Source organism: Strigops habroptila, chromosome 5, assembly GCF_004027225.2.
Source record: "Strigops habroptila isolate Jane chromosome 5, bStrHab1.2.pri, whole genome shotgun sequence".
Taxonomy (NCBI): domain Eukaryota; kingdom Metazoa; phylum Chordata; class Aves; order Psittaciformes; family Psittacidae; genus Strigops; species Strigops habroptila.
Genome location: NC_044281.2, coordinates 70,267,262 through 70,293,355, shown reverse-complemented (window position 1 = coordinate 70,293,355; position 26,094 = coordinate 70,267,262). Strand labels below are relative to the sequence as shown.

The window sequence follows — 26,094 nt, the reverse complement described above, 5'->3', positions numbered from 1 at the left end:
AAATGCATCCTTCACCTCAGAAAAATACATTGATTTGTAAAATAAATGGGCTAAATCCACAGCTAGTTGATTAGCTCCATTTATTTCAGTGAAGGTGCTGATGTGCAGATTTATTTGAGCTCGGATCTGTCTCTCTGCATGTGTGTGTGTGTGGTTGGAAGACGCTACACATTGTACATTGCACAAAGAATTTCACAGAAAAACACTTTATTTACTAACACAGAAAGTGACACATTATTGCTGCATTTGGAGAAAAATGCACAGAGTGAACAGAATACAGGCTCTAATCTTTAGCTGGGGATTGGTATATATTGCCTTGACAGGATGCTCACAGCAGTCTTGTGAAAAGGCTCACAGGTATATATCATATGCTGTTTTGTTTTGTTGTTTGCAAAAACAGGGGTAATATTTGCAGATATCAAGGCAGCAGATGCACAGATACATTCTTCTACACAAACAAGTACTCTACATTTTTGAAGAAAAAGTCAAAGCCAAGGCATGGTTTTGGAGTAAAGGAAAAGCTAGTAATCCTACTATAATTGATACCACCTCTACTCCAATAAAATCTCAATAACTGACTGTGACACAGACACGGAAGCTGCCTCTTTCTGGCCCAGCACTGTTTGGGAAACAAACCTGAGTGCTGCTCCTATGCTTTATAGGCATAAAAGATAACCATAATTACTTAGCCCGGTGTTCCTGTGAAACTTGAGCACAGGAGATACAGATGTGTATACGCACAAGTTAGCTATTCCTTCCTGGTCCTCCTAAGACTACAGCACCAACACACTTCTGTCATTGGCATAGAAGAAGCCAGTTCAAACGACTCTGCCAGAGGAGGATTTTCCCCCAGCCCTTTTCTTGCAGCTAAGTTGAGCTCAACTGCAACTACAGACCTCTCCTCACCACGTAGCTCTTTTCTGTTTTGTAAGGCTAATGTAGGTCTGGTTTTTGAAAGGCATACCAACACAAATCATGCAACCCAGTTGGAAGAAATACAAATTGCTAGCAGAAATGCCCAAGATACACAACTTCTATCTGATCCAAGCTTCCCCAGAAACTGATGACAAGCATACCCAGCAGTCTGCTCTCAGTCTGTCACTACCTGTGACACCAGCAAGGAGAGCCACATACACATTTCTGCCATATAAGTGGGCAGATGGACTGAAGCCTAGAAGAAAATACACTGGGACTGAATCTCTTTTCTCTTGCAAGTAGTGAAAATCTGCAGGAACTTCAGGTGAAGGTGCGGAAAGCAGGAAAAGCAAATCGACTGCAAGGTAAAATTTGTCGTGCATCGCCTGCCCTTGCGTTGAAGGGCTGCAACAGCATCTGATGTGATTAACCAAATGCACTCCTTCATGCCACTGCAGATATGCTTCACAGGCGTGCCTCAGTCTAAGGCATCTTAGCCACCTTGCCTCCTGATCCTTTTCAAGCTGTTCCAGCCAGCTCAGAGAAAATACAGGTAAGAAGGCATCTTTGCAAGCAACGAAGGCAGTGCGTCTAGTCCTTTCTTTGTTCAGAATCCCAGTGCAGAGTGTTCTGATCCGCTTTGCGCAAGAGGTTGAATGACTCTTTGAAGATGCCTTTGAACTTAAGAAGTTCCCTCTCTCCTCTAGTTGTTAAACTCAGATCGTGGCCTGTTGTTGAGCCAAAATTACCCACCAATTCTTCCAGCCTTGCCCAGCGCTTCAGCGCTCTTGAGACGAGGAAGGTCCAAGCACCTCTGGTGCCAGCCCAGGCTCTTCCGTCCATCGTATGGGTGAACCATAGCATACTATACCCCACACCAGGAAGGTTATTCTGAGCTCAGCTCTGCATACACACACTGAGAACACATTTAACTTGAGCTAAAACCAGAGGTACAGCCCACAATGCAGACAGCAACTAATGAGGTTTGGGGATATTCATACCCAGCAGCAATCTCAAAGGACAGTCAAGCTGCGCAACTGGAGCAAGTGCAGAACCGACATTAAGTGCAGCTGTAAACATCTGTGGCCTCTGAAGAGCACTGCAATCTCTGGGACACCAGATGCAAGGAACACAATCTCAGTTGCACTTATGAGAAGGGACATTTGGATGTTACAAGTCCTGTTTCTGGATCTGCAATAGCACCTGGCATGAGGCATTTCTCAGAGCATAAGGGCATAAGCAGTCCTGTCCTGAATGCATGAAAGTTGTTGTCAACACCATGGGATGTTTCAACCCATGCGCGTATCACTTACACAGTCTTACTCCAAAACAGACTGTCACCAAATATAGATCAAGGCAGAGGTGGCTTCATCTAGTCAAGGCTTGAAAACTTCCAGGGATGGTAATACCATAACTTCTCTGTAAAGTGCTTAGGACTACACCACTTCCCAAAGAAGAATATTTACTTACTGTCCTGCCTGAACTCCCAAGCAACAGCTTGGGACCTTGTTATACTCCCTGCCACTACTGGGAAGAGTTTGGCTCCATCATCTGTTTGCCACATGATACATGGACACTCCACCTGGGTCTGTGACCATCAGCAAAACCCACAAAACAGTGCCAAACCTTCATGCAACACCACATGTGTAACTACACAATGCTGCACTGCATATCATGGGGCTCACCATGCACTTGAGGATCTCCATGCACTTCCTTCTGCCATCACATTTTAAAGAAGAGCTGCTATACTTACGTCATTATCTGGGTCTCTATGCCAGGGTCTACAAGGGATCCATCCACAAAAAGTGGTGTTGATGTGAAACTGTATTTACTCCAAGATCTTCCCTCATCAAAACTCACCCTGGGATAGAAGCAGACAAGATTTATACACATAGAAAGACTTTAGTGCAACTGCAGCAATTAAAGGTTGTATAAGGTCTACAAGGTCTAGCAGCTAGATTTATAGACAAGCACCAATCTTTGCCATTTCCCAGACCACTAATTCTTCTCTTAGTGTACCTTGAAAGATCAAAGCCTTAGAAAGTATAAACACTGGCAATAAGGACATGGATACATTTGATCCAACTGTACATCAGATCTCAATGGATCAAGGGGCATTGCAAGTCCTGTTTCTGGATCTTCAATAGCATCTGTCACTAAGCATCTCTCAGAGCATAAGTAGTCCTGTTGTAAATGCATGAAAATTACTGTCAACACCATGGGATATTTCAATCCGTGTGCGTATCAATGCCATATGGCATTAACTATAATCTCTCTAACACTATTAATACTTCCTTGCATGCCATTTTGGAGGCGCTCTCCATTCTACAAAGACGTGGAGGGAGGAAGGAGGCCAAACTGAGCCACAATCAGTGGTTAGTCTGGATGGTCATTGCTTGTTGTGAAGCAAAGTTGCATGCTGGTTAAAATTAAATGTCCACACTGTCAGTGACAAGTCAGGATAATTCAGTGGCTTTTGATCATCTGTCCATATCCACAACCACCATGTGGCTTACTTCCTGTTTTTACCAAAGAGCACATGTATCCTAACCTAGCTGTCAGGGTTTTAATTGAATTAGAATTAGTACAACAGGCTTTTAGGTTAACAGAGGAGGGATAGCAAACCCCACTCTCAGCTACGTCCCAGCAATCTCTCTAGCTCTGACAACTGTAAAGTCTAACTGACCATACCAGCACACAGACTAGGTTAGGCCTCTGCTTCAGTGCCCCTTCCCAGCCTCATGCATGGCCTCCCCCCATCCCATTCATGGTCCAGCAACCCCATTGACGCTATAGGAGTGCCAGCCTCCACCTTTGCCACTGACCTTCCCAGCCACTGGCCTGGCACAGGCTGATGTCCCTGGCCCCAGCGAGCTGCCTGATGCCCAGGGTTGGGGCTGCCACTGGCTGTCCTGCTTCTAGCTGGGGCAGTAGGATGGTCCCTGATCCTATTCTGCTCTCCCAGGGACTTTTCCTGGCTATCAGCCCTCAGGTCACCATGCCAGCCTGTGCCACAACTGTGCAGAAAACAGCCAGAGGAGGGTGTGCACACCCAGCTACTGCTGCAGCAGGAAAGACAGGCAACCTGCAGGCTGGATGCCCATCAATAGTTCTGAAAGCAGCTACATTTCTCTCTGCCCCCAGACTGTTCACATAACCATTCCTGCACAATTTCTGCACAGAATTTCAGCTCCAAATTGTACCAGCAAATAATGAGCAGAGAAGCACAAAGGTTTATTAGCTGTAAAATTATTTGATCTTCTCCCAGCAGGGTCATTACAGAGTTGTCTGTAATTCTGCGAGGTACCCCGGCTGTGAAAGTTCACAGATTACTCCTGATGGACATTACCAAACAGACAATCATGGCACAGACTTCTTCTTTAAACAGCAGGAAATACTTCTCATTTTAAATTGAAAATAAAAAAGAAATTTGCCTTATTTTACAGGCAAGAAAAGTTGGGGGGAGGGGTGAGGGCAGATGCATACATGTGTTCACACACATGCATCTGAGCACCTGGATTTGTCTGAGGGGGTCTTGCTGGAAACTGAATCCTCCCACACCAAGTAGGTCTCATCAGGGACACCCGATGCCACCAAACGACCAGAAGGCCAGTGTAATATGTGTTACAATGGGTTACACCAACCTCAGATCTCTAGTGTAGGAAACCAAGGCTTGCAGTCACTATTCCCTAAGAATCTGCCTCTCGCAGCACCTAGCAAAACACCTTTGCCTGACTCACAGTGCACATCTGCCAGAATAGGAAGCTGACTATAGACTGAAGAGAGAAAGCTGGGAGTACAACAGCATACAAAAAGCTTATCTGTCCGAAATCTATTTATTTAAATGTATGTATCTTCCCATACACCTGTGCATTTGTATGCTGTTCTTCCTGCATGCTTATCTATCTAAATAGCATTTCAATTTCTGGGGGAAGCATGCTTCATTAGTGTAGCTAAAGTTCTCTTGGCTTTTCAATTATCCACCCTTCTTTTCTCCAGGATGCAACTTATTGTATGATGTCAGCCTGAGAACTAATGGACATACATGTACCCTTTAATCTATTCCACTCCTGCCCATGAAACAGGTGCCTACTGAAGTAATATGAAGCAAATTCCAAAGTCCCCAAGGGTACAATTTTGGAAGAAACCTGTTGGAGCTTATTGATAACAGCTCTAAACCACTACTCATTTAATACAGTGGGTGGGGCACTCACAGCACTGCACATGCCATTTCATGAGACTTTAGTGGAAAGGCAGAACATCTGAGAGGAACCTCTGCAAAGCAAACAAAGGTGAACTGGGCTCTCAGCTCCTGTGGAAAGTCAACCTGTGACCAAATCTTTCTCAACATCCAAGTACAGGCACTTGTATGTAATGTGCTTTTTATGTCCAAAGAGTGTTCACAAGGTAAGACACAAAACAGTCACACCTAGGTTGAATAATATAGTAGTAAATGGTTAATACAGCTCTTTTAATAAGTGGCTCACCTTTCACTCTTTCAGTACTCAACTTGCCACAGCCCCATGTACCTACTGCTGGTGACACCTACCCTTGGCTAACACACACTTCTCCTGCCTTGGCTCATACGTGGTTTGGTCTAAACACTTTGACATGGTCCTGATGTCCTGAGGGCCCATCAGATATAGTAATGATTACTGAGTTACCTACCAGAGGCAAATATTTCTAGTCACACAATAACATGCTCTAACCACAGACAGCTGGAGTCTGCTGGAAGCATCATTGTGGGTCTGCCCTGTTACTACTCTCCTTTATATGTCCAGTCATAAAAGCTGTTGGCAAGGGGATGCTGGCCTAGGCTAACTCCTGGCCCTGACTCAGTACATACTAAGTTATGACTGCAACAAACTTCCTTCTGATAAAATAAACAATCTGTTTCTTGAACACTAAAAAGCAAGACAAAGATCACAAAGATCACAATTATAATTGCATAAGATGACTTGCTTGTAAGGGCAGAGAGTCATAAACGTCTTAAACAACACTTGGTTCCCCTATCCTAGAAAAATTACAAAGCCTTAGGAATATGAGCCAATACATTCTGTGGTTAGCAATCCACCATCACACCAAAACTAAAGCATTTCTTTAGCTCAGGTGGTCAGGAAATGTGCTTAAATGCAACATGTTTAAACTTTAATAGAAATCTATGTTGCAGCCATCCAAGAGTTATCTGCCAGGTCAGGAATATAAAGTCCAGAAGCTTTTTGTATTGAAAAAGTAGCCATTAATGTTCTTAAGGCACATCTCTGGAACATTAGCTTTAAGACAGACTGTCTTAAAGTCTCCAGCTTCTGAATGACTGTAATTTAACTGAAGGATTTTGTACCATAATGACTCAGGTAGAGGAGACCTTAACACCTCATCACTGCTGCCAAACACTATTGCTTTCCTTTTCTATTTGACTGAAGGCCACTTTCCCTGTTCTGCATGAAAAGCATGAGATAGACATGTGCTTAGCACCATCAAAATAACAGAGGACTCAGTCTTGCAGACAGGAACACAAATCTTGTCTCTGAAGGCTATTTCTAACTAATTCACTTCTAAACAACATTAGAAGCTTGGTAGGTCAGTCCATTAACCATGTCCCCCTTTCACTCAAGACCAGAGACTGAAGGTGTTGCTAATACACGCATTTTTCGTACACAAGGTTAGTTCTGAATTTCAGAATGCCTCTCTCCAACACTTAGCTGGTGCCAGGAGTGAGAGGGGCAAAGGCAAAGGAGAGGATAATTTTGAGCAGTATCTTTACTGCTTAGACTGTTATAACCTATTTACAGTAAAACGGTATCTTCAGCTGAGAAATTGCTTTGCCCTATTCCACCTCCAACTCTATTCAGTTGCCACCACTGTATCTCTGGAAATTGATAGTGAAATCCTATAGGAGAGAGCAACGTTAGCAACATATGTCTATTGTTCTTATCAACACCTACTTCCATCTCCTCTCCCTCCCTTTAACTGTCTTACCAGTTTAATAATAAACAAATGGCAGAACTGAGGGACACATCCTCTCAGAAATACGAAGGATGATTTCTTACTCAGTATATATGCGTCTGTGTGAAAGAAACCCCACCTGAAGTCTCAAAGTACATTACTAGCGCAATGAGTAATTCATATATGTGACTATGTATATAGCCATTACATTTATAAAATGGTAATTAGTATATTAATCAAGAAAACCAAAATGATGGTAAAATGCAGATTAGAATTCTCTCATTTACTCATTTTGTAGACACTAGCAGATGTTGAAGAGCTGATGCAATAGATATTAGTACAACTGTCAGTTTATCCCCATCAGGAAACCTCAAATAGCAAGTTTCCTTACCACATGTGCCGGATGGGCACTGACGTGTGTTTCAAGGCCACTAGTGCCCCTCCCCAGTCCAGAAACCACACGTTGTATTCCTCCTCGAAGATCTGCAAACAAATCAGGTGCTGCATGAGTGCTCCACTCTACTGGGAAGACTCAGAAGATGACTAGCAAAAGGTCCCACGCTTTCCTTCACTCTGCAAAGCATACCTGTCTCCAGGAATTTCCACCATCAGAAGAGATGAACATGCCAACATCAGTGTAGGACAGTTCAGAGCCAATATTGCCTGCAACACAACCAAGTGTCAGACATTCTTGCATGGATGAACACAGAACTGCATTTTTCCAAGAAACAAAGACTACTTGGCCTGACCAGTGCTTTTTTGCTGTTTTTCATTCTATTCTCACATAAAACAACATGTGGTCAGGTGACAACATTTATTTACAAGAGCTGTGCCATTTGAAAATTGTGATGTAATGAAATAGAGGTTCTGCTTGAAGGAAATCTTATTTGTTTAGGTATGAACCTCACCTGGCAGCAGAAACAATTCAGAGAATTAAGGTGGGTCAAATGACTTTGCAGCGGAGAGATAGAGACCAGACTGAACAGCATTCTATACAATGTTGATTGTTCTTATTGACCTAGCTGTCCCACATTGTGAGTTTAAACTTACTGGTTACTTGGTACGGTTCTTAATTTTAATCTTGTAATTTCCATTATGATGGAAACTGTTCTGCTGATAGCCTTCTACAATTAATTACTCTGCCTTCATGTACTAGGGAATAGATATGACCTTCTGTACTAGGGAATGGATATGCCACACATTAAAGCAATACAAACAAAAGCCCAAACACCAACCGTAACCATGTACAGCGAAAGCATGGCAGAACACCATTTGGAGACACTACCTCAGAGCTTGAAACAGGGTTTTTTTCAGCATCCCTCATCTGAGACAGCATAGAGAACCTCAAATCTTACAGTAATAAACTTTAATACAGATTAAATAACGGCCTTGAACTAAATCCCCAACTGTCTGAAATATCTGAGCATCCACCAATATATTCAAGAGAGAGAAGCCCAACATCTGAAAAACTTAAACAGGAGGTGAATAGACCTTACTAGCTTCTTCCTCACACTGCCCTGACATCAGCATCTTGTTTATCTTGCTTCTGCTTCCAGAGTTAGGATTGCCAGAAGCACTGGGCTCAGTGAACACTGCAGGTCTGCTTTAACTTGTTCTCACCTCCCCACTTCCCAAAGCACCTAGTGGTTCAGGGAAAAGCTATCACAGTTACCCAGGAATGTTTTTTAATGTTGGTCTGTCAACAGTAACTTTAATCACTGCTAGGTGGGATTCTGGTGGTATGAACATCTGTCCCATAGGAAGCAGGCAGATGTAACACTGAAAGATACTCTATCAGAAGTCTTCTCAATTATAACAGCCCCCAGCCACCATACTGTGGTCAAACCCATGACTTCTTTATTCAGAACCTTTAAGTTCTTTACTCAGTGAGCCAGTCTTATACCTTCTGAATGAGATTGTTTTTAAAGCAGGTGTAATTTCCATGGAAGTAAGGGAGAACTAGTGTTTTTACTTCAAAAATAACAGAGAGATGGCATTCTTATAAATCTGTAGCATCAACAAGAGCATAACAGCATACTAAAGAAATGTTAAATTTTTTTTTTGACATTTAATGTTGGAAAATGAGAAATTAAAACCCAGATTTGGGTTGATGCTCTCCTGTCACCATCATAGAATCCAACTAGCCACATGGTTATCACAACACTGCTTCAAAAAATATAATTTCTGGCTCAGGGAGGCAGGGTGATTCAAGTAAGGATTTTCCATCAGTGCCCAGGATGTAGGAAATGTCACACTGTCCATCTACCTCGTCTTATTCCCTGACACCAGCAAGAGTGACCAATTTTAGATGAAGGTACAAGGAAAACCTACCATGGGCAACCATATAGAAGGACAGTGTATACCAATATCCAGGTTCACAAGGGTAAATCTACTGTGTCAGTCCAAAGGTCTTTTTAGATCAGTGTCTTACCATGAGGGGAAGTCATCAAGAACTAAAAACTGACTTAGAGGCAGAAGTGTAAGCTTTGAATCATTACATTTTAAATATCAAAACTGGAAAACCAACTTTTCAAACAGGGATTTCCAGATTATGGCAAGGAAAGAGAGTAAAAAGATGAGATTCTGTTGCTATCACTTCTTTCTGTCTGTTTTTCTGTGCAAACCTGTTCTATTATTTTCCTCATTCTCTCCATCTAGTTTCTTTGGCTACATGGATTCAAACTCCACCAAATATAACTAACTCTCGAACAAGTCAAGAGGATTTGGCAGCTGTTCAATTAGATACTGATACTAAAACATAATTCTTCCCTTTGCAAGAATCTAACCTCTGTCCTCATATCAAGAGTTCAAATTTCCAATCATTGCTGGAAATATATCACTGTAAATCAGAGTAAGACATGGAGTGTTTGAGAAGCCAATGCCTGTGAGAATAAATTGCAATGCCTATCCTGGAACATATTTGCCAACATGGTGTGATGTTCCTGTTGTTGTGAAACTGGTTAGTGGAAACAGATGTGTATATTCCCAACAGTTTAAGCTTTTTATTGTACAAAGCGGTAAGGCAGAAATTATATTCTGCCTTTTAAAGGTTAATTGTTAGACTGGGAAAGCATTCATCCCATGCACTGGCAGCTTGAAAAGAACCTCATTTAGTAACAATTTAGATCAATGCCTAGAATCTCACTGTCCTGCTGTCTTTATTTGCTTCCTAAAAGGTTAAATAAAAAGCAAGTCTCAGCACCACAAATATGGCTTGCTCTTAAGCATTCATCTACCATGCGTGACCTGCCAGGAGCGATGACTCCATTTGGCTATGCACAGGAAGATCTCAAGGTTTAAACCAAATTATTTCACTTCATTTGGCCTGGATTGGTGAACTGGAAATCACATGGTGTTTCCCTTGTTGAGACATAAATGTCATGAAGGGAACCTGTCTCTCACATTCTGGCTCAATCTGGCAAACACATGGAAGCACAGAAGGACATGAGAATGAAAATGGTTGGAAGAAACAGTGTAAATTCATATAGGTGATACACTAACATGACATGCTTGCAAGCCACTGCTAGGCTGAAAAGGACAAAGGAGACAGATAAACTAAGCCATAGAAAGAATGGTTAAGCTATTTGGACATATTTGAGCAAATGTAGGAGCCTCCCTGTGAAAAGGCAGGATAGCCTGCATGCTTCAGAAGCCGGGTTTCAGTAGCACCAGTCATTCAAAAAGCACTTTGTAAGCCCAGCAGCTCCCACAGGTCTGTGGGAGTTCTGAGTATGGCTGGTAGCCCCATCCATCCTGATTAGGCTGCATGCTGTGTGCACACAGGGCCTGTGATGGTTGTCAGATTTATTACAGTGGGTCAGCCAGTGCCACCATGAAGCATTGTAGCAGGTTGCCATTAAAACATCGCAACCTGTCACAGCACTATTTTGCAGAACAACCCACAGTAACAATGACCCGTGCAGTGCTGACGAAGTGTTGCTAGTCTTGGAGCAATACAGTGTTCAAAGTAGGTGCCATGTACAAGACAAGCACTCATGAAGTCCAGGCTTCACCTGACAGGCTTTGTGACAACTCTGTGCTTGCTACTCAATAGGCTCAATGTATTGATACCTCCCAGGAGTGTAGCCCTAGGCCCTATTCTCATTCATGGCAACTCCAGCGAACAGGTAGACACCTACATCAATGGCTGTCGTGATGTGAAGTGAGAGAGTTAGTAATGCCAGCTGCAGATGTGGGCTTAGACCCGCATATTGGTTATTGTAGAGCAAGAAATACCTGACAGGCATTAGGTTTTTTGAAATCAGGGACCACATGCCTTCTCCTAGCCCATAGCAAGTAGGAGCTAATGTCAGTTAGCTCAGCACTTGCTGAAACAGAGCTGAAAGCTTTTACACTAACGGGAAACATCTTACATATTCTCAGGCTCTCGGTGAGGCATGGGTGGGTAGTGAAAAGCACTTATGCTCTTTACCTGTTGCCACCAGCAGCCCAGGAATTGTCTCTTTGCTGGAAATGCTTCCTGAAGAATATGGATTCTCTGAGAGTTGCAGATGTAAGTGCAATGAGCAAAAGGGCTGTTGACAGGAAACAAACAAAAGGCAGAAGCTTTAATATGCAACAAGTTAAACATCAATGGGACCATTGTCAACTCCACACAGATGCTTCAGTCCTTCTGAAAATGACCCCTTGCTCTTAGCACTGTTACAAATAGCAGCATATGTTCATTTTCTGAATAAGCATCGTAAAAGTAGCTGAAAGAGAAATAGGAATGCTGCATTACAAGCAAGTATATCTGCACTTGCTTTTACCAACAATCTGATCTAGAGCACTTTTTCCCACAAAAAAATTCAAGAAAGATGGTCATAATTTTCCCTTAAAATCTATAAAACTGTAGAAAGAGACAACATATACATAATTCATTTAACATCCACCAGGTCAAGAGAAAAAATCACAAGGAAAATTCTGTTAACCCAATGACTAAAATAAGCAGCTCTGAAGGAGTCAATTGTCCTTTGGAAAAGCTCTGCTGCTCACCAGGTGGCAAACTACAGGATCCCCTCTTAGATCGGTGTCCGGTGCCTGCAGCAAACGCCAGTCTCTGCCCTTATTGTAGGTAATGAAAGTCTTGATTTGGTCATCTATCTTCCTGTTAGCCAGGAATATGCCTTTGATCCCTGCTACCTGGGAAAAATGGAGAGAGATGAAAAAATACATCGGAAGAACAGACCAAAAGTAAAGCCCATCTGAGCATTCTTCAGGAGGGAAAGGTCTCTGAAGAAGTAATAAATTCATCTCAGTCCGGTATTAGAAGACTGTGAGTGGTATTACAAGTATATCCTGATGATGGTTGCACAGCTGAAAGGCCTTGTGCAGTCTCTCTCTAGAAGAAAAAAACAAGGATGTTCATAGACCAAATTCCTAGGTAACATCCTACTTTTGGATTTTCTTGAGTGCTTGCAGACAGGCTGATGATGGGCTTGAAGATACAGCATGCGCCATCTCACACATCAGCTCTGTAAGCTTAAGGATGTGGCTACTCCCTCCCTAGATTACCATAACGTGGGAGACAGCAAGTCATATCAGCAGCAGTGTGGGATCTTTTTATGTTGGTCTTTTTTTATTTTACACGAAAGATGGAAATCCTGAGTACGCTGAAACACTAATGTTTTGCAAACTTGATTTCTTCACTTTCCTTCCACTCCTAAATTCTATCAAAATCAACCCACTTGATTCAGATGTTTTGATTTTTGTTGGCGGAACCCATTCCAGAAGAATATGGTCCTGTCAAAATGTCTCCAACAAGATTTCGTGTTGAGTCTGGTCTCTGTTGCACAGCTGTGAAAGTGAGACAGGAAGTTGCAAATCTGCAACTTCCTGGCAACATCAAGGATGCAAATACTTCTACTCTAAAGCCCCTGAGTGACACTACCTTTTGAATGACCCTGTGAAAATCTCTATCAGCATTTAACAGTAAAATGTCTATGATACACAGAGTTTGCCCAGGAATGGGAGATGTTGCATGTTTATTTTAGCTGGTTCATAGCAACAGAGAAATAGTATCTTTTTTCAAGGGCAGAAAAACATATTTAATTAGGGGAAAACAAAATATAAACCCTGCCCTTCACACTAATCCACGTGTTTGTGAGTTTTCTCTCATTGCCTTAAATTACCTGGATTTTTATAAACAAGTTGACGATGTTGCTGAATGGGCATTATACTGGCTGAAATAAATAGATGTATAATCCTAACTTCTACATGTAACTGCAAAAACATTTTTTCATGTAGCACTAGAAGTCAGCCTGCAACCATTACCACTAGTACTGTTTGCTGCTGGCAAAGCATTGAGCCCTAAATCTCAGCAGATGGTCTGTTCAACAAGCTATGACACACTAAAACCAAAATGCTCTGAAGAAACCAGAAACTGGAACACTTTGTCTGACTGGCATGCTGTTGGCCAAGGCTGGAAGGCCTGACAGAAGAAAGAGAATAGAAGATGATTCAGGGTAGAAGTTATCCAGCTGTTATCTGTGGGCAAATGGCATCTATAAACCTTCCCTTATCATTCATAAACTGCTCAGTGCTCACAAAGGTGGAATCCACATTCCCTGCCTGCAAGCAGGTATCTTTAGCTGTCCAGTGGGAAAAATAATATTTTTGGTTCTTCTTTAGCCACCTAACATTAGGATGAGAAGGATAATGGTTTTCCCTATTGGAAATGTCGCATAGCTAACCAGTCACTGACTTGAAAGCAACTAGTTGTCACACATATAGCGGAATGCACCACATCTATTCTTACAGGAGTCAGCTCAGCATCAAATCTAGTAAATGTCTCTGTGCTGATCCCAAAACAGGTAAAGATACTGGAAGGTTGGTAAGAGATTCACACTTGCTTGAACTGGCAAGTTGCTGTTCTTTGTAGGGTGACCTTTACTACATACCTCATAAAGTTCAATAATGATATTCCCCTCCAGTCCTCGACTGCTTTTCACATTTTCCAAGGCCAGGGTGAAGTACACCCCTCGGGTGTCTGAGATATACAGATTGTATGTGTCGTTCTGGTTCCACTCTTGAACAGCTGCAAACACCTGATCTTCATCTGTGCTGATAATATGCATGTCCTGTTAAAAGAAGACAAAAGGCCTGCTACTGAGGATCTCTATTTTTTTGCCCTTTGGGACATGTAGTAATTACTATGACTTATGAAAGAATGGAGATGGAGCATGAATTATAGGTATGTTAAACAATTTTCTGTTAGAGCAAGCCAATAAATTACCTCCATTGCGACTTTCCTGCATTTCGTTTTTTTAATGATCACCAGCTGGGCGAAGGGGTTTTGCTTTCTTCATTTTTGCTAGCTTCAAGGAATTCCATTCAGTTTCATTTTTTATTTATAAATTTGAAAGTCAGTTTTATCACTCATGGAGATTCACAACCTTGGAGCCTGGAGTCCTCATAATCACTAAGCATGGTGTAGCACCAGGCTAAAAGCAGTGACTATTTTCATCCACATGCTGAACTAATGGGCTTGTGCTTCCAACTGGTGAAGTGACAGTTTCAAAAAGCCTGGGACTTTCACATTTATTTGAAGCTTAGGTACAGGGATCAGTTTGAGCTAAAGCTGGTAGTGATTTTTAATAACATACTTTACTACTGAGAGTATGTCTGAGATCTATCATCCCCCTATATATGTCAAATAATCCATTCACTAACCTTTGTTGGATTCCTGCTGCTGACCAAGATATGAAGGTCCAGCAAGGGTTTCCCCATTTAGTTTTAATATCAAAGAAATTTGACAGTGCATGTTCTCAGTATTCTTTTAAAGCAGATTCATGGAAATTATTTCCAGTGTGGTAATGAGTATTGAAGCACTTCATCCTTGCCACCGTTGTTGAACAAACTGACAATGGTTCAGCTAGAAGCAAAATCACTGTGGTTATGTAGGACTTCATTTATCTATTTGTATCTATTTAAAATTTCCCCAGGGTTCAAGGAGCCTTGATTAATTCCTTGCTCTCTTTCTGAATCAAGAAATCATAATTCTGGAAGTCTCCCAAAGGACGGAGTGACCTGATTTTTGGGAAGAATATCTGCAGGAAGATCAGCTCTATATCCCCATCCTGCCTAGGAGGCAACGTAATCTTCTCTGTGAGGTATCTAGATGAAAATTTGGGGTTAATTAGATGGGGCTATTTCTAATAGACCTAACAGCCTATCAGCATGGGATGGGGAGAAAAACCATAAGGGCCTAATTCTGTCCCAGTGGGAGATTTGCCATTTCCCTCAATGAAGGAAGACTAAATCAGGAAGTATGTTCTTTGCTCAACAGCTCTAATTCCTTAAAGATTAAGTACATACCCAACCTATTCCAGCAGCGTGAAAATAAAGCAAAATATACAATAACTTCAATCTGTTTTGACCAGTTGCAGTGGAATATTGCATTACCCTATTGCCAGCCTCACTTATGTACAACTCCAGCAGAGTTCATTAATCTCCTGGTGACAGGATAGTTATTACTGTAGAGCAAAAATATTCTAGTAACTCAGGGCAGCACAAACAAGCCTCCTTTAAACGGCTAGAAGACTTTGCCACAACACCAGGCTTAAAAGTAGTTTTGATCTTTAAATGACAAAAGTATCCCTAATTTTATACTGGGCACCAATTCCAAAGCAGGGCTACCAACAAAACTGTCCTATAACAGACAAGCAACCTGTGACAGCATCAGTTAATAAAGCAGGGCTGTCAGTCTCTCTAACTGCTTGTCTTTTCAATGAAGGGCAGCTTTCAAGGCCCCATCATAAGATAGGAGAATAAATAATGTTTTTTTCCTGAAAAATGGCAGCAGGGTTTCCAAAAGTTAGCATGTGGTCAGACATTCTGAATCCCACACCACCACCATGGAGTAACAAACAAAAGAAACTAAATCTGTGCTATGCAGGTGTCAGAATGCTGTTATCAACCCAAACAGCAAGTAATTGAGATGCAACATCGGGAGTTTGAGATGCAAATTTCTTGCAAGTACTAAGTTTTCAGGTACAAGTTAAAGCAAATATGCTGTTATCTGCTAGGCTGCAGGTATCCCACAGGCAATCAGAAGGGTACATCCAGCCCACAAGGCAAATCTAGCCAACTATCTAACAGTTATCTCACCAAAGTTTTCACTTGTGTAAGTAAGGGGAAGTCCAGTACTGCTGATTAGCAGGCCCCTATGACAACACCCTCAATGGCAACTCCAAGGCTCCAAAGAGCAACAGTAATCTCAGCTGCTCATTAGCTACCCAGAAAATTGTATCCAGCCAAGGCACTGGAGAGGTTCGTCCCCTTTGTTCTACACAATCCCAAGCAATGACAGTAGTATGGAATCTGGGTGTAATTCCAGGGACATATTCTCCTTTCTGAAGCTTGCACCATTTGATCTGGTAGAAAGCTAATACCTAAGAAGGTAAATCCAGGCACATATGAGAAGTACTAATTTCCCTCCCTTCCTCCCTCCCAGCTTTGCCAGTCAGTGTTAATCTCAGCCCATCTCAGTCATCTCCTAAGCATCATCACACAGAGGTTCTGTGTGTCCAAAGCATTGATAAGGTACAACTTTCATGGAGCTAATTCTACCTCTATGACTTCTTGGCAACATCCAGCCATAGGAAGGGGACAATGGAGCTGCTATACGCTCTGCTTCTCTCATTGTATGGAGACTGCAGTAGTGCTCAGCATCCTAACCGTTCTCCAGGACCCTCAGTGTCACAGCCAGGCTTACAGTGAAATCGTTAATAAAGAACAGAGAAGGACTGGGGAAACGTGCTCATAGAAGATTGGTCAAGGAGAAGTTGGTTTGAACTCTATTTTCTGAGGTTCCTGTTAATTTACATTTGCTCTTTACAGAGGAAAAAAAACTCCTGCTATTCCTGAAACACTCATTAATCAAAGGCAGAGAGACGTAAAGATCCCAAATCCATATTTAAGAAAGATCATTCAAGTAGCACAACAAAAAGAGCTCCTCAGAGAGGAACCCCTCCGAGGTGCTTCTCCACTGGGCAAGCTGTGCTATTCAAGATATTACATGTGTGTGTTCATAAATGGTGCGCTCACCTTAGGAAGAGAGTATTTGGGCAATTTAATCTGTGCAAAAGGCTCCCGTCTGTAAGACACGTAGTAATTTGCTCTTCCACCAGCTGTCACCTGTGGAAACACCAAAGAAAGTGAGTGATGACCCTTCCAAGACACCCTATGCTGACACCGCTAAGAGGGTTTGACAACCTTTCTTTCAGATATCTTTTCGATGACCTGCACAGCTGTCTTTAAAAGCATCTGTATAACTCAAAAAAAAAAAAAAAAAAAAAAAAAAAAAATATCCCAGACTTGATGGGCTGGAGGATTATTTATTTAAGCTGTGCTATTGAACTTTCCATTTTGTCTCTCATGCTTCAAATCCAGCATGATTTTAACATCTCAGGAAAAAGGGACAAGTGGGTATAAAGTTACAGGTCTTGAGTAGAAGATGATCTGGTTTCATCACATGGTTCCAGCACAACTACCTTAGGCATGTAATTTAAAGTCTCTCTGCTTTTGTTCCTTTCCTGTAAGAAGGAGATAATACCTCTTTTCTCTGCTGCTTCTCAGCCTTATATGTTTGCACTGCAAGCCCCTTGGGGCCATGGTTGTCTTCCAACATAACAACAAAGATCCACACTAGCACCATTTAATGCAAACAGTAAATGCAACGAATGCGCTCTTGGAAAGCTGGAGCTAAGCTCTTAGATGATCTTTGTCATTATAAACCTACATGAAATCCTACTGTCTCTGCATGAGGATGTGGGGAGGACATCCAAATTTGTGGTTTTATGGACTGAGTGAGCTGTAAAGGGTACATATAAATGTCATGCATCAGTGACATCTAGCCCTTATAATTTGTAAAATATGGGATTTTAAACCTGTCACTAGTCACTCTTGCTGTGGGTGTTCTTTCTGGCACCATTTCAGGCCTGGCTAAAAGGCAGCTTACATCAGTGAATTTCATATATTCTGCTGGTTTGGCAGTCTTGCAGGTTTTAAGATAAAACAATACACAGCACTTCTCTATTATACGGAATGTCATTTGTTGCTTCTTAAGTTTCCAATAAAAGTAACGGAGAGGTCTGAGATTCTCTCCTAGATATATTTCCTTTTATCTGACAGTGATATTTCAGAATGAGCTTACATAGAATATTGCTATAGCATCAATTACATTCTCAGCAATGATATCACCTCTAGATAGTGGCTTTCTTCCCTAGAGAAGCTGTCATTTGAAGGACATGGTATTACTGGTCATGAAATTTCATATCTAATCAACTTAAGATAAGGCTTTACTATTGACAGTTGGAAGAACTGGAAAGAAAAGAAAGTTCAGAAATAGGACCGGCTTCTACATTAAGACTTCCCCTTCTGCTTGTTTCCCATTTTTACTTGCAATGTTATCATAGCAGCATTTAGTGGTCCTAGAAGAAAAAAAACCCAACTAACATTATATCACACACCACAGAAGAATGATCCATATCACAGCAAACAAACACTACACAGACAACATATAGCTAATGTCAAGGAGAAACAGACATGAAAATCTAAAGCAATTTCCTATGGTCTCAAAACAAGCCCATGGCAGAGATGGGAAGAGAACAGGGATCACTTGATTGACTTTATATAAAGGGCACTGTGGCCTGGCACAGTAGCATTTCGGGGTCCTGCTTTCCAGCTGTGAGGATCAGCAAATGGCTGTGAGTGTTATTTCTGAAGGATGTCTTTACCACCTAAGACATCCACACCAAAATCAAGTTTTCACAGGAGAGAATAGACTAGACAGTTGATTCACACTCAGTCCAACTCAAAGGGAAAAATTCATGTTTGCAGTAATTGTACCTCTCTATCAGCTGTACAAGCATTGCCCAAAGGATCCCACACTTCATGTTTACCTAAACAGCACAGGGATTATTAAATATCCCCTCCTGGTGATATTTCTGACCTCCAGTGGAAGATCCAGATTCTCAAATGATATAACTCTGCCACATGAACTCGTTTTATACCACTCATGATTTCAGCACCAGATCATTATTTGTAGCAGAGTCCAAATAGGACTGAATGTATCCAGTGACCATGTAGCAAGAACCCTGGGTTCAATATCCACCTCTTCTGATGGACTGAGGCACAGTCATCGATTCATCTTTAAGATGCAGACATGAATACATGAATATTTACACACTTTGTAAATGCTGTGATGACAATTAACACTGGAACAGTCCAACAATCTTCAAGTTAATCACATGAACAGTGTGGCAGAAATATCAAGGGGTGATCAAATTCCCCCCTCTCTGTCAAGATGGGATCTACTCCAAGTCTGCCACACTCAAAGGATGTTACATAGATTTTTTGGCTTTATGCCACTGAAAACTGGTACCTGGAGGGTTTTGGGGGTTTTTGTTTGGATTTGTTTGTCTGTTTTTTTAAGGCAGAAAGGTAGAATTCAGACACTGTTTAAGTTCATTATGCATTAGATAAACTCCCTTTCAGTCCTCTACCTGGACTAGGTCACCTTGACAAAGCTTGAGAAATTGAAATCTTTGTGGTCTGTGGTCTGTCTGAGCCAGTTAATATGAAATCACCCACAATTCTGTTGGCAGGATTTGTGTGAAGCTTTTCCCAGCCAGGACCTCATCTTTGCATGATTTACATACACAGTTACAACAGTTCCAAAAAATGATCAAGCCTTCAACAAAGTTTTGGCAAGCACTGTGGTAGAGAATGAATTTTGGAAGGCCCAACTTAATTTATTTTGATGAAGTTTTTCTTTTCCTATGAGCAAACTCTCCCACACTGTAAATCCCAGAGATTATGATCGTGTTTTGCCCTCTAATGCCTCTCTTTAGTTCACATTTGATGAATGTCACCCAATTATTTGCTGTGAGCTCATCTGTCACACTCAGTACAGAATTAGCTGGGTTTGTCTTTTTCCTCCTCCTTTGGTAATGACTAGTTTGTTAATCTGTTTCTCTGGATTCTATTTTATGTGTTTAATTGGTCTTCTGGCCGGTGGAAATTATTCCTTTGGACAAATGTGTTTGTCATTATCCACATCTGTCTTTCCTACGCTGTGTTCTTTCTTCATCAGAAAGATCTACTACTTTTCCTTAATACTTCCACATTTTGTTTCAAGGCTAAAGTCTGGTCTTGCTTACATCAGGTGACACTTACTTAAGAACAGAAACATAAGAAGTTTCTCTTTAAAAACCCTGGAATTTTCAGTATGCTGGCTCATCCGCCCTTCTGACCTGCAACAGGACAGAGCACAGACAACAAACGGTTCCAAAGGCTGTAGAGAATTATATAAAAACTGCTATAGAATCTATTCATCTCTATAAGTTCTGTGACATGCCTAAAAATACACTAAGCTATTTGTCATTTTAATGACTGAATACGATTCTTTAAGAGGAGGGTTTTTGGTTTTGTTTTCTCTTAGCAAGATGTTCATCTTAACCAAAAAAACACATCATCTAAAAACATTTGGAAAGCAAGCAGAATGAGTTATGAAGTACCAGAATGTAAAGACATGTAGATGATGTCAGGAACTGCAGACCACAGTGTACCAGGCTTCATTCTCATCTTCCTGGCTAGCTGATGCTGGGACCTGCAATTGCCAGTGTAAGGTAGGTATTGATGTAACAAACATAGAACTACTAAATCTATGACATGACCCCAGGCTAAGCAAGACCCCATCTGTCTCCTGTTGTTCAAAGAACTCGCAGAAAGCCTAAAGAAATATGCACTGATGCTGGCAACAGAACACCACATACCAGAGGCACAGCCTTGGTTGAGAAACAGTGACAGTGTGCATACAGTGGACACTTCCTAAGCTAATGGCTAAAAGAGAACAGAGGGCTCTTTTCTACATAACTTATCAACCTGGGTAGTATGTAACAATAACAATCACTTGCCCTGCACAGTTATTGAACAGGTTGTCTACTTTTTACATGGTTGATAATGTTCAAAGCAAAAGAGAATTGATAATAGCACAGATCAACCCACAATGACTAGACATGTTTTGACATTTGTGATTCCTGTCATTCGCCTCGCACTTCAAGCATAGTAAATGGCGACTCAGTCCACTACAGAATCAAATTTAAACTTGTACTTACTTGTTGACAGTAAGTACTTAATAGTACATAGCTGATGTTACTTTCAATAAACCCCTCATTTTTTTTCTGAGGTAACTTCCTCTGTAGAGTTCCCTCCTTCCCAGTACCATAAATGAACCGGTAGAATTTAAAAGTTGAGGGTGCCCTGGCACCCCACTGTCCACTTTAACTTTAGTTAGCCTTTCTCCTTCTTGTGAGCATAGAATCTGCTAAACCAAGTTGTGGATTAAAGCATGGAGGAGTGATGACAACTTAAGCAGGCAGGCTGCTCCACTCACACCTTTAGTGAGGGATTCTGGTGTTCATCAGAGCCAGCTACTGTCTAGACCTTGCAGAGGTTTGCCACCATGAGGATTGAAAAATTGTGCCTCCTCTTCCAAGCCTAACCCTGACGATAGTCACAAGAGATTCAGAAGGCGAGGAAAAACACGTCTGCATGAGCCTAGTGTAATATTCTTCCTTCTTGATTACCCACCATGGCCAGGACAAACCATCTTCCAGATGTTTCTGTGTACTGAAGTTCTCCGCTGCCCCAGCATAAATCACATCATGATAAGTACCATCTAATCTGAATTATTTCCCTGTGGTTTCATCATTACTTCTGCACAGTCTTGAAGGCAATATGTAGTTACCTGAGTGTGCTGCAGAGACATGCGGATTAATGTTTCTGTGCACAAAGCACCCTCAAGCTGCCTGGTAAATTCAGCAGGCTTTGAAAACTTGTCACTTTTTAGAGTGTCACTAGTGAAAATTTGCTAACAGAAAAGAGCATTTATTACACTGGCCCAGTCCCTGTTCACTTCCCTCTCCCCTCAGAGCTATGATGGCACAGATATAGGACAGAGTAATCTTCAGTGAAAATATTGTATTTGTTTTAAAAGCAACTCCTATAGAAAATGTGCATGGTTACACCAAAACATGAGCCACATTAGAGCTGCAAATGCACATTACCCACACAGAAACCAACTTAAGAGAGAAGCATAATTGTATACATTAAACCTCCTTTTGAAGGATTTCAGAGGAAACATATGAGTCTGCCAAGGTAATCCTTTACATCTTCAGCTGCAGACGCTGCTGATAAATGTGAGGGGAGAGGAGAGAGTGATAAAAGCAAGTACAGCACAAATAGAAAATAAAATATAAATAATAAATATATAAATAAATTTAAAATTTTTTAAATATTTTTCATCAACAGATTTAGGTTAAAGTTCCAAATCTGATATTTGCACAGCAAAAATGAAACAGTGCTAGAAATGGATGAAAAGCACCCAGCAGTCAATAGGAAAGTAGCTAACTACTTATTGCCTCTCTTGCTTTAAGAAGAGCTTTTAACTAGCACCTGGGATGTACTTTCTTTCATCTGTATGGATTAATTTCCCCCACTGGAGTGCCCTCCAGCATTTTAAATAGGGCCAAGAGAAGATCAGCTGTAGCAGGTATTATTCACCAGCAAAACAAGTGTAATCGTGTTCATCATTTAAACGTCTTCATCCTATTAGATTCATAATAAGCTTTTAATGATTTCTTCAATAAAAGACTCAAAGACCAAACCCTACCAGTTGGAGAGTGCTCCATTGTCCCGCCAAGCCGTTTTCTCTACCATCGATTGCAAAGATAAAAATCAATCGTAGCTAAGCAGGGTGAAGTTAAAAATAAATTGCATGGATTGATTTCTGTTAAGACCTTTGGCTCCTAGCTAAAAAATGGAGGAAAGAAATATATATTTGAACATGCTATATTTAGCTTCTATGAAAGTAAAGAGAACACCTTAGACTGGGAAATCAAAGTTTAATTTCTCCTCTCCTATCTTGATTCACTGCTAGAGAAGTTTCACATTAAAATAAAAAAATAAATAATAACAATAAAAAACCTAACATGTTAAATCTTTTTCCTTTCGTTATTCCTGAGGAAGTTTACTAGTTAAGTTATTAAATTGACAACTTGAGAACTGGGGTCAGGAATCTGTATGAATTGGCATAATCTCAGCTGTGGCTGCTGGTTGAAGTCTGCTCACTTGATAACTGACTTCAATTCAGGAACTGTGTACATTTAGCCTAGCCTTAAATATCAAATAAACTTAAAACATACACTCATGTCTTACTATACATAAGCACTTCCAAGTTTTCCTAAACAACCACAGTTGCAACCAGTAATAGTAATAAGCTACTTCTCTGAACTAAGCTTAGACATACTTAGCTTATATAACCAGGAACTTTTCTTTTTTCCCTTTATAAAACCTTAAAGAGAAATGTCCCCTCACCTCAGTTCTAAGGCTATAAATAATAAGTAGTTTTATTTTTCTGAGCCTGAAAAAAACATTCTCATAAATCTATCACTTTGATAAAAACAGAATTTGATTCAGATTAAAAAAAAAAAATACATAATTCATTTTCTACCAAAAATTCTACCAAAAATTCATTTTCTCCACATTTTCCATCAAACAACTTCAGCTGGAATTTTTGGACACACTTTGATGAGACTCCAGGCATCTAAAAAAGGCGGTATTATCCATAGGCTCTATAAGAAGCTATCAGTGATTGTGGGTGAATACTGACATCTGCATATGTTTTAAGAACTTTTCTCATGCAAAAGAAGACTGAATTGGTTCAACAGCTTTTGACAGAAGTGTTTGCTCCTCTAAACCAGGGGAATTATTCAGATATATATTATAAGAATCCCACTTAGCTGAACCACTCAACAACATCTGGAGAAATTCTGGGCTTGCTCATTCTCAGTCATGCTGGTGAGCAGGCTGAGGTGCTGCCCTGCTGTGCAACTCTCTGAATTAAGCAAAAGTCTTCTAAGCACTAAATTACTTCAGAGGGTGAAGAAGAGCCAGACACATGATTGGCATCAAAGAAGAGGATTTTGACTTAAACTTTTCACCTTCAATAGCAGTCCTGCTATCGGTAAGAACTGCAGCTGCATGTGCAAGCTGTGAGTAACCACCATCCCTTGCTCCTAGATGGCAATGCCACAGACCCTGTCACATTCAAGATTACAAACCACAACTAGGACTCACTCTTTCTTCCCTTCCCACTCCGTCCTTTATCACATCAATCTTTTGGACATAGGACCAACATATGTCCCAGGACAACCTGACGTGAAGCGATCTGGAGTCAAGAGAGAGCTGTGCAGATCCCATGAGACTGAATCACAAATAAAATGTCATAGAGAGCTGCCAAGAAAGGTTCCCAAGAGGAGAAATAGCAAGAGGGGCCAGGTGAGAATCAAGAGCCTCTAATGAATTTCAGCCTTCAGTTTAACACCATGATAAATTCTGTCATTGGAGTGGAAAGGAGAAGGGGTACCCATGTTTCCATTCTTTAAAGGCCTTATGGGAAGTGCTAATGTACTGCCTTTCAGCATGGCTCTCTGGTTAATGGCTCAAAGATCTTTCCATTTAAAGAGGAAATGGGTCTGAAGCAAACAGCCAGCCAGCCCTTTTCAATCAGAACTTGCAAGTGTCATTCTTTGTCCTTATGAGGTAAGACCACCAGCCAAAGGCAGATGTAAGAGTGTTCATCTCCAAAGGCATGTGTTTGGTCTGCTAGAGAAAACAGACATCATCCCCAAATCCAAACCAGGTATCAGCTTCTAAATCTCAAGAAGATTCTTCCATGCCCAGTAGCTTTGTCACGCCACGGAAAGTGATGAAAAGTCTGAGCTGCTTTTCAGATTGACTTCAGCTGCACTCTCTTGGGATAGCAGAGAAAAATAAAGACATAAAAAACAATCAAGATAGGTATTGATCACCCATCCACGCATCCCTGTGCTGGCTTACAGCCAGTTCAAATAAAAAAGGCCAAAGTTACCCCGAGGGTCTCCAAACGCTGACAGAGACAGAAGCTTAAGGAAGGAACAGGGACAGTGTTAACTGGATGCTGAGCAAGACTGGTATGACCTCTGGGAGGAATGCCGCACACTGAAGGGTTTACACAAGGAAAACACAGCAAGATTAATAGTGGGAGGAAATATATCTTATGAGACCTACATCTATAGCTGGAGAAAAGAGAAGAAAAGACAATTTTCTTAGACCAAATCCTTCCTCAAGTCCCTTAGGATCTCGTGAGTATGCCTAAAAGCTTATCTGTCCCTTTTCCAACTCCACCAATTCCAAGCTCATAAAAAATACTACTTCTCCCTGAAAACTGACTCCCCTACATCCTTAGGCCACCAGTGCTATAACAGTAGTACTATCAGCAGTCTTCATGCCAAACATTCTGAAGAGTTTAGTAATTATTATTGTGCCTCTCCCGATACCTAGGGTTCTGTGTGAAAATACAGTCCTTACATGAGCCTGCACCAGTGCTCTAGCAATGTCATCAGTCCCTGCTAGTGGCCAGGCTCGTCCAGCATGGGACTCCGGCCATCCAGCAGAACCACTGAGCTCTTGCACTTGAGACAGCTTGCACATAACCTTTGGGTAACTGGAACAGCTACTTCCAATAGCAATTAGTTCCCTATGGCAGCTGAAGGTCTGTCCACAGAAATGTTGCTTACTGCAGAAACTGCTGTCCCAGAGCAAAGGTGATTTCCAGTGAATGCACTGTCATATTCATACCCCCTTAGGTGTTCTCATACCATCACAAATAAGCAACACTGTACTGAGACTTTTTTGGACCAGACTTTCCTCACTCCCTGAAATAAGTGATGACACTAGCTCATGACTTCATGCATTTTCAGTGGAATGTTTTCATCCATTGGCAACACACAGATCATTCCAGCTCTTGCCTTTAAAGAACTAAGTAGCATTGGTGTAATTTGTTTACTTCATGGGAAATAACAAGTCTTTCTCCAAACAATGCCTTCTCACTCAAAACAGAATTTCCTGAAAAAATAATCTCCATTTTCATTACAGCCTACTGCATTTTAGACTCTTTTCAGCAACCTGAGTAATTCCATTAGAAACCCTGATATAAGACTTGCTTGTAAAATACTTTCCCCAGAATTCCTCCCGTGATTCATTTTTACCATAGCAATTTTTCAAAATATCAATACATGAGATTCATCCATAAAACAAAAGACTGCCCCTGACCCCTGGGTCTTATAATGTAGACTCTGCACATAAGAATACCGTAGCAGTTCAGGTAATTGTCAGGATGTCAAATCT

The 26,094-nt window shown here is 41.2% G+C and overlaps 1 protein-coding gene across 2 annotated transcripts in view; it reads right to left on the bottom strand.

The window, feature by feature from the left end:
• SORCS3 (sortilin related VPS10 domain containing receptor 3) overlaps positions 1–26,094 on the bottom strand; it is a 299,459-nt gene that overhangs the window by 56,828 nt on the left and 216,537 nt on the right. For both annotated transcript variants that reach the window (XM_030488031.1, XM_030488030.1), the window contains exons 8-14: positions 16,909–16,998; positions 13,761–13,940; positions 11,857–12,003; positions 11,294–11,396; positions 7,448–7,524; positions 7,253–7,344; positions 2,669–2,776 (exon numbers count right to left, since the gene is read on the bottom strand). In XM_030488031.1, the coding sequence (XP_030343891.1) occupies positions 2,669–2,776; positions 7,253–7,344; positions 7,448–7,524; positions 11,294–11,396; positions 11,857–12,003; positions 13,761–13,940; positions 16,909–16,998 (797 nt within the window). The remainder of the gene's footprint in view (positions 1–2,668; positions 2,777–7,252; positions 7,345–7,447; positions 7,525–11,293; positions 11,397–11,856; positions 12,004–13,760; positions 13,941–16,908; positions 16,999–26,094) is intronic.